At 45.9% G+C, this 10,699-nt stretch overlaps 1 protein-coding gene across 1 annotated transcript in view; it reads left to right on the forward strand.

Annotated features, from left to right (window-relative positions):
- GID4 (GID complex subunit 4 homolog) overlaps nt 1–9,243 on the forward strand; it is a 26,179-nt gene extending 16,936 nt beyond the window's left edge. The window contains exons 3-6 of the mRNA XM_017895566.1: nt 3,542–3,586; nt 3,674–3,775; nt 5,951–6,081; nt 9,100–9,243. Coding sequence (XP_017751055.1) covers nt 3,542–3,586; nt 3,674–3,775; nt 5,951–6,081; nt 9,100–9,163 — 342 coding nt within the window. The 3' untranslated portion in view covers nt 9,164–9,243. The remainder of the gene's footprint in view (nt 1–3,541; nt 3,587–3,673; nt 3,776–5,950; nt 6,082–9,099) is intronic.
- The last annotated feature ends 1,456 nt before the right edge of the window (nt 9,244–10,699 follow it).

Here is a 10,699-nt window from a genome sequence, read left to right on the forward strand (position 1 = left end):
GCGTCTAAAAAAAAAAAAAGAAAAAAATTTTTTTTAGAGTTGGGGTCTTGCTCTGTTGTCCGTGCTGGAGTGCAATGGCATGATAATAACTCACTGCAGCCTCAACCTCCTGGGCTCAAATAATCCTCCTACCTCAGCACCCTGAGTAGCTAGAACTACAGGCACGTTCCACCACACCCAGCTCATTCTCTTTTATTTTTGCAGAGACAGGGTCTCACTATGTTACCCAGGCTGGTCTTGAATTCCTAGTCTTAAGTGATCCTCCTGCCTTGGCCTCCCAAAGTGCTGGGATTATTGGTGTGAACCACTGCACCCAACCTGTTTTTTTGGTTTTCTTTTTTGGGTGTTTTGTTTTGTTTTATTCTGTTTTGTTTTTGTTTGTTTGTTTTTTGAGATGGAGTCTTGCTCTGTCGCCCAGGCTGGAGTGCAGTGGCGCAATCTCGGCTCACTGCAAGCTCTGCCTCCTGGGTTCGCACCATTCTCCTGCCTCAGCCTCCCAAGTACCTGGGACTACAGGCGCCTGCCACCACACCCAACTAATTTTGTGTACTTTTAGTAGAGACGGGGTTTCACCGTGTTAGCTAGGATGGTCTCGATATCCTGACCTCGTGATCCGCCCACCTCAGCCTCCCAAAGTGCTGGGATTAAAGGCATGAGCCACCGTGCCCAGCCTGGTTTTGTTTTGAGACAGAGTCTCACTCTGTCACCCAGGCTGTAGTTCGTAGCATAATCTCAGCTCACTGCAACCTCCGCCTCCCAGATTCAGGTGATTCTCATCTCTCAGCCTCTCGAGTAGCTGGGATTACAGACGTGCGCCACCACACCTGGCTAATTTTTGTATTTTTAGTAGAGACAAGGTTTCGCCATGCTGGCCAGGCTGGTCTTGAACTCCAGGTCTCAAGTAATCCACCTGCCTTGGCCTCCCACAGTGCTGGGATTACAGGCGTGAGCCACCATGCCCAGCCCCAAGCTGTTTTATACTTGAGTAAGAAAAGGAGATTGATCAAATACTGAGGTTCAGTTAAATTTAAATTTAAAGTTGAGCTTTTTAGAGCATTTTTTGAATCTGTATATTTTGATTGTTGTAGCAAATGGACATTAATAGCTAGACAGTCATTTGTGTCTCTCTGTGATACAAGAGAATGCACATGACCTGAGTATGCAGAAGGTTGGGGGAGCCCAAGTGGTGTATGAAGGTGCTAGGCACCAGCAGGTGGAGTTGGAAGGGCTCCCTGGTACCATCTGCACCCACCCCTGCCCAGCGCTAGGCTCTTCCTGCATGGCTTGCTGCCTCACAAGATGGCTCCTTCCTGTCCTGTACAGCCCCAGAGTAGAAGGTTCTTCCTTGTAGTAAACCACAGCCTCTCTGCCATTCAACTCTATTTTCCATTTTATATTGGTCCTGCAAAAAGCAAACTCGGTTTTAGGCTAGGTTGACTACAAATTAAATATTTGGAAAGCAACTCTTAATTTTCCCATTGACCTCCATTAGGACACTGGAAGAGATCTGGGTCTGCAGACTCTGCTAGACTGGATTGAAACATTTTGGGTGAGAGAAGAACTAAGAAGGCCACCCTTGGTACTGGCATGTGAGGTGTGGTTGAGCCAGGGAGCTGAGCCTATGGAGTGCTTCCTCCTCCAGCAGTTTGTGGCTGCTTTTTTAGTACTCAGCATTTCCCCTAACTTTCCCCACTCATGGAGGACTCCCAGGTTCCCACGTGGGACTCCTGGAGCTCTGTACTACACCTGGGTTTGTCTGAGATTTACAATGTCGAATACACTTCACCTAGGCTGTCATTTTTTCATTATAAACTAGAATCAGAGATACTGTATTGCACCCTCAGATTTTCCTGAGTGGTATTTAAGTTGCTATTATAGTAGTGCTGTAAAGTCAAGATTCCATATATTCAGTCTACATAGGATAAAAATGTCTATGTGACACTGGGCGTGGTGGCTCACGCCTGTAATGCCAGCACTTTGGGAGGTCGAGGCAGATGGATCACCTGAGGTCAGGAGTTCGAGAACAGCCTGGCCAACATGGTGAAACCCCATCTCTACCAAAAATATAAAAATTAGCCAGGCATGGTGACACAACGCCTGGAATCCCAGCTACTCAGGAGGCTGAGGCAGGAGAGTCACTTGAACCTGGGAAGCGGAGGTTGCAGTGAGCTGAGATCGTGCCATTGCACTCCAGCCTGAGCAACAAGAGTGAAACTTTGTCTCAAAAAATAATAATAAAATAAATCTATGTGACAAAATCTATGACTTAGTATCTTTGTATCTTGATTTTTTATTTAAGATGTTTTCTTATCAAATTAACACATGCTTATTTAAAAATATTTGGAAAAATAGAAAAGCTGGAGGAAAAGGAGTCATCTATGCCAACACCTAAAACTAAAATGCTGTTAACCTCTTCCTGAGTCTCTTTTGGGTATACAGTGCATACTTGTTTTTTGTCTTTTTTAAAAATGGGATCATAAGATACAGTTTTGTAACCTATTCCTGATCTCCTATTGTAAATGTAGAGTCAGCCCTCCATATATGTGGGTTTTGTATCTGTGGATTCAACCAGCCACAGTTTGAAAATATTTGAAAAAAAAATTGCATCTGTACTGATGATGTATAGATTTTTTCTTTTCTTTTCTTTTTTTTTTTTTTTTTTTTTTTTGAGACAGAGTCTGCTCTGTTGCCCAGGCTGGAGTGCAGTGGCGCGATCTCGGCTCACTGCAAGCTCTGCTCTCGGGTTCAGGCCATTCTCCTCCTTAGCCTCCCAAGTAGCTGGGACTACAGGCGGCCGCCACCACACCTGGCTAATTTTTTTGTATTTTTAGTAGAGACAGGGTTTCACCATGTTAGCCAGGATGGTCTTAATCTCCTGACCTCGTGATCTGCCCACCTCAGCTTCCCAAAGTGCTGGGATTACAGGTGTGAGCCACTGCGCCTGACGGATGTATAGATTTTTTGTTCTTGATATTTTTCCCTGAACAATACAGTATAACCACTATTTACTTAGTATTTACATCGAATTAGGTATTGTAAGTAATCTAGAGATGCTATAAAGTATAGGGGAGGATGCTTATAGGTTATCTGCAAATACTGCACTGTTTTATATCTGGGACTTAAGCATCTGCAGATTTTGGTATTCATGGGGGTCTTGGAACCAATCCCTCACAGATATTGAAGGAGAAGGCTAAGTAGTGTCTACTTAGCTAGCTGACCCAAGCCCCTAGATCATGCAGAGACACAAGTTTCACAAAGCCCTTTTCTCTGAGGCTGGGCAGGCTGTTTCTAAGCTGTTCTGCATGGCTCTTTTTGCCACTTTGGATTTACTTGCAGAGATCTTCTCATTAATTGTTCTTAGCTTTCATCTGTTTATTTTGTCTGTCTGTTCACCATTCCCATCCTTTGGCCTTTTCCTCAGCCATGTTAACAAGGCAGGCATAGGGCAGTGGGGCCTCAGCTGGAGTCCAAGTATCTGCCCCAGGGTTGAGTCTGCATTCACTGGGGTGACCATAGGGTGTCATCTGTTACTTGGCCTTAGCTGCCCTTTTGGGAGCTGCATCCCCAGCTGTCATGCCTTGGGAAGGTGAGTGTACCTGGGCACATAAGCATAGTTCTGAGAGCAGCCTCTCCTTCTCTCAGTCAATTGGCACATTCTCTTTTCTGCTTTCAGGGCAAGTTTCTGGCTTTTTATCAGTATGCAAAATCATTTAACTCAGATGACTTTGATTATGAAGAGCTGAAGAATGGAGACTACGTCTTCATGAGGTGGAAGGTAAGGTCCCGCCAGGTGGCCCATCAGACTCCCAACAAGCCAGGCCCTGTACTGCACCTACATACCCACTCTAACCAAGGGCTCCCCATGTCCAGTGCTCATCATAGCTGGTTGTCATGGCAAAGTCTTCATGGCAGGGTCTTTACACACCTATAAAAAGTGGGCACAGCTCCAGGGCACGCACTGGTTAACTGCTGATGTTCCAGACAGCTCCTCCTCACTGTGCTTTTGGTGGGTAGCAAGTGGATTCGGGCCTAGGTGACCGCCTCTAATGTTGTCTTCTCCCTTTCCTTTCTCCCACCCAAGAATCTTGTTGAACCCCCAGGTTGAATCACTCCAAGTGTTCTTTGGATTCAAGGCAGAGCCAAACTTCCTTTGAACGTAGTCAGATCCCTCTACGGGCTTAAACACCATCCGTGGGCCAGGTCCCCTCCACCACGTCCTTTTCCCAGAGGTCAGGAAAGTCTCACCTCCTCTACTTTCCTCCAGCTCAGGAAATGAGGGACCGGGAATGGAATGCGGGTTTTTGACTCAGCAGCCCTCAGAGAGCCCCACCTGACTGACTTGATGGATTGGCTTTTAGCTGCGAGATCATTTGTGCTCTCTGCTTTGATAACGTGATATTTACAGCCCCAGAATAGCAAAATCAGGAAGCCAGTTTGTTAAATAACTTTGAGAACATACACCCACCTCCAACCCCTAGTCCCCAGTCTGTAGGGAAAAAGTTGTTTTATCTTGAAATCTTGGCAGCTTTCATAAAGATGAATCATTTTGAGTTGCCTTTCCTGGTCTTTACTTTGCATAGTTAACCACTTTAAGAAGTGGGGATCAGCTGGGCGCGGTGGATCACACCTATAATCCTAGCACTTTGGGAGGCCAAGGCAGGCAGATCATGAGGTCAAGAGATCGAGACCATCCTGGCCAACATGGTGAAATCCCATCTCTACTAAAAAATAAAAAAATTAGCCGGGCATGGTGGCGCCCCCCTGTAGTCCCAGCTACTCGGGAGGCTGAGGCAGGGGAATCACTTGAACCTGGGAGACAGAGGTTGCAGTGAACCAGGATCGCACCACTGTACTCCAGCCTGGTGACACAGCAAGACTCCATCTCAAAAAAAAAGGGGGGGGGGGATCACTGGGCACAGTGGCTCACGCCTGTAATCCCAGCACTTTGGGAGGCCAAGGCAGCCAGATTATGAGGTCATGAGATCTTGCGTTCAAGCAATTCTCCTGTCTCAGCCTCGCAAGTAGCTGGGATTACAGGTGCCCACCACTATGCCCTGCTGATTTTTTGTATTTTTAGTAGAGATGGGTTTTTGCCTTGTTGGCCAAGCTGGTCTCGAAATCCTGACCTCAGGTGATCCACCCACCTCAGCCTCCCAAAGTGTTGGGATTACAGGCTTGAGCCACCGCACCCAGAAGTTGAATAAGGAATGGGAGAGTATCTTAAATTTGTTTAAAAAGCAATGGAGTTGTTTTGCCTCCAAAGAATGTCTCAGGGTGGCTTATCTGTGGTCCTTTAGTAGACCACCTGAGGCCCTGGAGCTTCTGACCTCATCTCTCTGGGGAAGTAGTTGCCAGGACCTGGGTTTCCAGCTTTCAGCTCCAGCAGAGGTGTCTCTCCTAAGGTGCCTGGTCAAGAACAATACCGTTCTGACTGCTTTTGACAAGGCGTCAAGCTCTCAGAGGGGGTGTCACAGGGGCTCCTGGCAACTGCTCTGTACTCAGAATGGTCCACAGACCTACAGAAGTGACTCACTGTTCTAGATGTTATCAAGCATCTGGTGACAGTTCTGGGAACTGGAGCAGAAACTTAGCTCTTCCCAGGTTGGTTGTCTGTGGTCTCTGAAAGATAGGCAGGCAGACAGGCAGGTGTGTAGGTATTGATTTATGTATTAGATGTTTCGGCCAAGTACCTTCTCTGAATTGCTGATCCTAGTGAGTTGAAGACACAGTTTGTTGCTTTAGTATATAGAATACTCCAGGAGCACATGGACGCTTTTCAGAAGTCAGGCTGAGACCCCACGGGCCCACCATCACCCAGGAAGTCTGGGTTAGACTATGAGATCCTATATTTTTCTGGAGTGGTCCTTAGAACCCCCTGATGCTTAACAGGGAGGCCCCGTGGGTGGTCAGAAAATGCTGTCTGTTACTGACTCTCTTCATCTGTGTGCAGGAACAGTTTCTGGTCCCAGATCACACGATCAAAGACATCAGTGGTGCTTCTTTTGCCGGGTTCTACTACATCTGCTTTCAGAAGTCAGCAGCCTCCATAGAGGGCTACTACTACCATAGGAGTTCAGAATGGTGAGGACCCCCAAGGACAGAGGCCACGGGGAGGGCTTGCTGCCCGGCTGGCTCTCCCTTGGCTCATCAAACCCAAAAGCAATATCTTAGCCTGTCCATGTATAGATTCTGTGCTTTATTTAGATGCTGAGAGCTTATTTCAGTGATCTCAGTTGCTCACAATAAGGCCTTATCCCTATCCACACAGCAGAGTAAATGAGATGAAAATGAAGTATAGGTGAAAGAACTCATTTCTAAGCACTTTTAAGCAATACTGTATTTTTGGCAATGTTTATCTCAATCTTGCTGGTTTTTATGTAATCTTTGCAAATTGAATTAGTAACTAAAATGTGCATTGATACAGTAGTGGACAATGTGAATTTTGCTGTCAGCAGCTTTTTAAATTTTGTGGCTGCATTCCTTAGAGTTGGTCCGACATGCACTTGATTTAAGGCTCGTGATCTGGGGGCCTGTGAGTGGACAGTCCTGCCCAGTGTGTCACCAATGGTAAAGGACTGAACTCTGCCTAAATGCTAACTTTTGCCACCTTTTGAGGGATTCTCCTGCCTCGTTGCTGCTTTTTAAGCACCTTGCTGTCCCCGGAGGGCAAACCATATGATAAAATGCCTGATTTCCTCTCTGAAGGTAAAAATTCTCTTTCCTTTCCAGTATTTCACACTTTGTTGTATGTGAAGTGATCCTACCCTAGATTCCTTGTTCAGTGGTAACGAAATTATATCTGCAAGTAAATGCCAGCCCTGTAGCCACGATTTTTAGGCTTTCAGTAATTGTTTTCATGCAAGTTTGTAAAACTTTTATAATCCTTTTAAAATAACAGCTTTGGTCCAGGCACAGATGCCTGTAATCCCAGCACTTTGGGAGGCCGAGGTGGGCAGATCACAAGGTCAGGAGTTCGACACCAGCCTGGACAATATGGTGAAACCCCATCTCTACTAAAAATACAAAAATTAGCCAGGCGTGGTGGTACGCACCTGTAGTCCCAGCTACTCAGGAGGCTAAGGCAGGAGAATCGCTTGAACCTGGGAGGTAGAGGTTGCAGTGGGCCGAGATTGCGCTACTGCACTCCAACCTGGATGACAGAGCGAGACTTCATCTCAAAAAAAAAAAAAATGGCTGGGCACAGTGGCTCATGCTTGTAATCCCAGCACTTTGGGAGGCTGAGGCAAGGTGGATCACAAGGTAAAGAGATCAAGATCATCCTGGCCAACATGTTGAAACCCCATCTCTACTAAAAGTACAAAAATTAGCTGGGCGTGGTGGCACATGCCTGTAGTCCCAGCTACTCAGGAGGCTGAAGCAGGAGAATCACTTGAACCCGGGAGGTGGAGGTTGCAGTGAGCCGAGATCGCGCCACTGCACTCCAGTCTGGCAACAGAGTGAGATTCCATCTCAAATAAAATAAAATAAAATAAAATAATAGCTTTACTGAGATATTATTTGAATACCATACATGACTCATTTAAAGTGTACAAGTCAGCCAGGCGTGGTGATTCATGCCTGTAATTCCAGCATTTTGGGAGGCCAAGGTGGGCAGATCACTTGAGGTCAGACGTTCGAGACCAGCTTGGCCAACATGGTGAAACCCCATCTCTACCAAAAATACAAAAATAGCTTGGCATGGTGGCACACGCCTGTAGTCCTAGCTACCTGAGAGGCTGAGGCAGGAGAATCGCTTGAACCTGGGAGGCAGAGGTTGCAGTGAGCTGAGATCGTGCCGCTGCACTCCAGCCTGGGCGACAGAGCCAGACTCTGTTGTATATACCTACAATGAAAAATTAATTGGCAATAGAAAATAAGTTCTGATACATGGTACAACATGGATAAACCTTCAAAACATTATGCAAATGCAAAGCAAAGCAAATGCCAAAGTGCTGGGATTATAGGTGTGAGCCATTGCGCCCGGCTGGTATATACAGCATTTTATTTATCCATTCATTATTTAGTGGACACTTAGATTGCTTCCATTTTTTAGCGATTGTGAATAATGCTGCTGTGAACATGGGTATATCTGAGTTCCTGCTTTCAATTCCTTTGGACATATACCTAGGAGTGAAATTGCTAGGTCATACGGTATTGCTATATATAACTTTATGAGGAACTGCCAAACTGTTTCCCACAGCAGCTGCACCATTTTGCATTCCTACCAGCGTGTATGAGGGTTCCAGTTTCTCCACATCCTCCCTGGCACTTGTTATCATGTCTCTATAATTATAGCTACCCTAGTGGATGTGAAGCAGTATTTGATTGTAGTTCTAATTTGCATTTTTTTTTCCTGATAATTTGTTTTTGGTAAGAAGTAAACCCCCTTTTCCTACGTTCTTCCACACTCCTATGTGAAACAAGTAGGGGAGAGCCTACATGCCAGACATTGACTCTAAATGTGCCCGAGGTTGTCATCCCAGTGTGCAGATTGTCTGCCTCTCTTTCTCCTCCCTCTACATGACTCCCTGGAGCACCTGCCAACAGGGGAGGCAGACACCTCAGATATCACTAATGTTTTCCAAGCTTAATACCATACCTAGGAAAGTGAGAAAATTTTAATGAAAGGTAAAATACAGTTTGAGGCAGTAGTGAAATTAATTTTTCTATACTCTCTTTAGATACCATGAGAATTGGTTTATGCCTGTGCTAGCCATAAAGTTCTTAGGATATGACAGCCTGGCATTACATGCTACAGCAGGAGAGGGCAGAGCAGCCAGTGAGGTTAGGGCTGGGGCATGGGTCTATATCTTCTCCCAGAGCTTATTGAGGTCTCCTTTTAGACATACCATAGTTAACTTCATGATTAGAACAGAATGAAAAAAATTTTCATCTTGTGCATGGTTCAGGAGGATTAACCAAAAAAAGAATGAATGAATGAAATCAATCTAGGTTCAACTTGAGAAATAGAAAATGAATGTGCATTTCAGTCCAAGTATGTGACTTGTTGGGTGCTCTGGTTTTTGAGGGGTTACTAATGTCCGTTGCTCAGGGTGCATTAGATGACTACCTCCCGTTTCTGTCTCCTCCCCCTTGCAGGTATCAGTCCCTCAATCTAACCCATGTTCCTGAACACAGTGCACCCATCTATGAATTCCGGTGACAACGGTTCAGAACAGCAACCAAATAAAACTGAACTTGGCAAAAAAGAACTTTGCCGAGAAAATTGTGTACCTGCCAGAACCAGGAGAAGTGTGTTCCTGTTTCTTCACGAGCAGACTCGCATCACAAAGCATGAATGTTAACCCACAGAATCCAAGGAGCATGGCTGGCCCGTGGGGCAGGTGGAGGGAGCAGTCTTCGTTCTTCCTCCCCTCAGTGGCAGTTTGGTCTTCACCTGTTTTTAAGCTACCTTAAACGCACTTTTCCTTCCTGCACAGCTAACTTCTACATCACTGAAATGCCCATTCCTTCCGTCCCGCCTCCAGCTGAGTAGAAGGTCTGCTCCCGGATCACCCTCAGCCTTGGTGCTCAGTGGTCCCCAGGCCCTAGACCCCTACCCCCCGCCAGTTGCTTTGTCTGGTAGCTCAAGAGAAGGCAGAGCCCCAGCACCTCTGTGCCCCCCAGAGCTCTGTGCAGGGAGTTGGCCAGCTGCAGCAGCATCAGCCACCAACAACACGAGAGGCGGAGGCTCCAGTCCCTGCTGGGGTGCCTCAGTCTTCAGTGCCGATTGTGTCATGGGTCAGCGCGCGCTGCTGAGCCCTATACTGTTAACAGTGCAAAACTAGTGAGTGGCTGTCAGGTTCCCTGGGCCTGCCATCAGGGATCACTAAATTTAAGGCTTCCAGATCCCTGGCAGGAACAGATTCCAGTCCTGCTTACTCAGTACATTTGCTCCAAACTTTTGAACTTGAGGGCAATACTAAACTTAAAAATAAGAGTTTTTTTATTACAAAATTATTTTTATGGTCCCTTTAATGAGGACCCTGTGGCAAATGCACAATTATTCAGAATTACATTTTATCGTTTTCACATTGAAAACAGCAAATGTTGACTTAGTAATTTTTATATTGATAGCTATATGTATATGTATATTTAATCAACCAGCAGTTTTGAAACTAGTCATCCTGGTACAAAAGTTTTGCAGCATTGCCTAAATTATAGTGCTCAACACAAGAACTGTTTTTGGGGGCAGTTTAGCATTTGTGCCTCCTCCTTTTGCTACTCAAAACAGCAGTGCTTGGCGGCAGCCTTCCATGAGGCAGAAGGGGTCGTCGTTCTCCGAAAACAGTGACTCTGAAATGTTGGGACAGGGGAAGGGGTGGGAAACGTGAACATGCTCAAATAACTCGAGGCTCACGTGCCAAAGTGTGTGTGTGTGTGTGTGTGTGTGTGTGTGGTGTTTTGTTTTTTTAAATGTTTAAAAAGCTTAATAGGTTGGCATCAGTTGTGGCCCGCAAACATGGGTAGGGATTTGGGGAATTGGCATTTTCTGGTGGTTTACAAGACTTACTCTAAAAACAAGAGGAAAAGCTTTAAAAACAAGATTGCATCATAACCCCCAGGAGCAAAGCAACCTGGAGGCTACGTACCCACGGGCGGGCAGCGTAAGAGAACGTGGAGCCCTTCAGTGAGATGAGACGAGCAGTGGGAAACCTTTTCTAAAGAAGTGACTTTCATTTTATTGACATATGTACTG

The sequence above is a fragment of the Rhinopithecus bieti genome, unplaced genomic scaffold, assembly GCF_001698545.2.
Source record: "Rhinopithecus bieti isolate Rb0 unplaced genomic scaffold, ASM169854v2 scaffold_26813, whole genome shotgun sequence".
Lineage (NCBI taxonomy): Eukaryota > Metazoa > Chordata > Mammalia > Primates > Cercopithecidae > Rhinopithecus > Rhinopithecus bieti.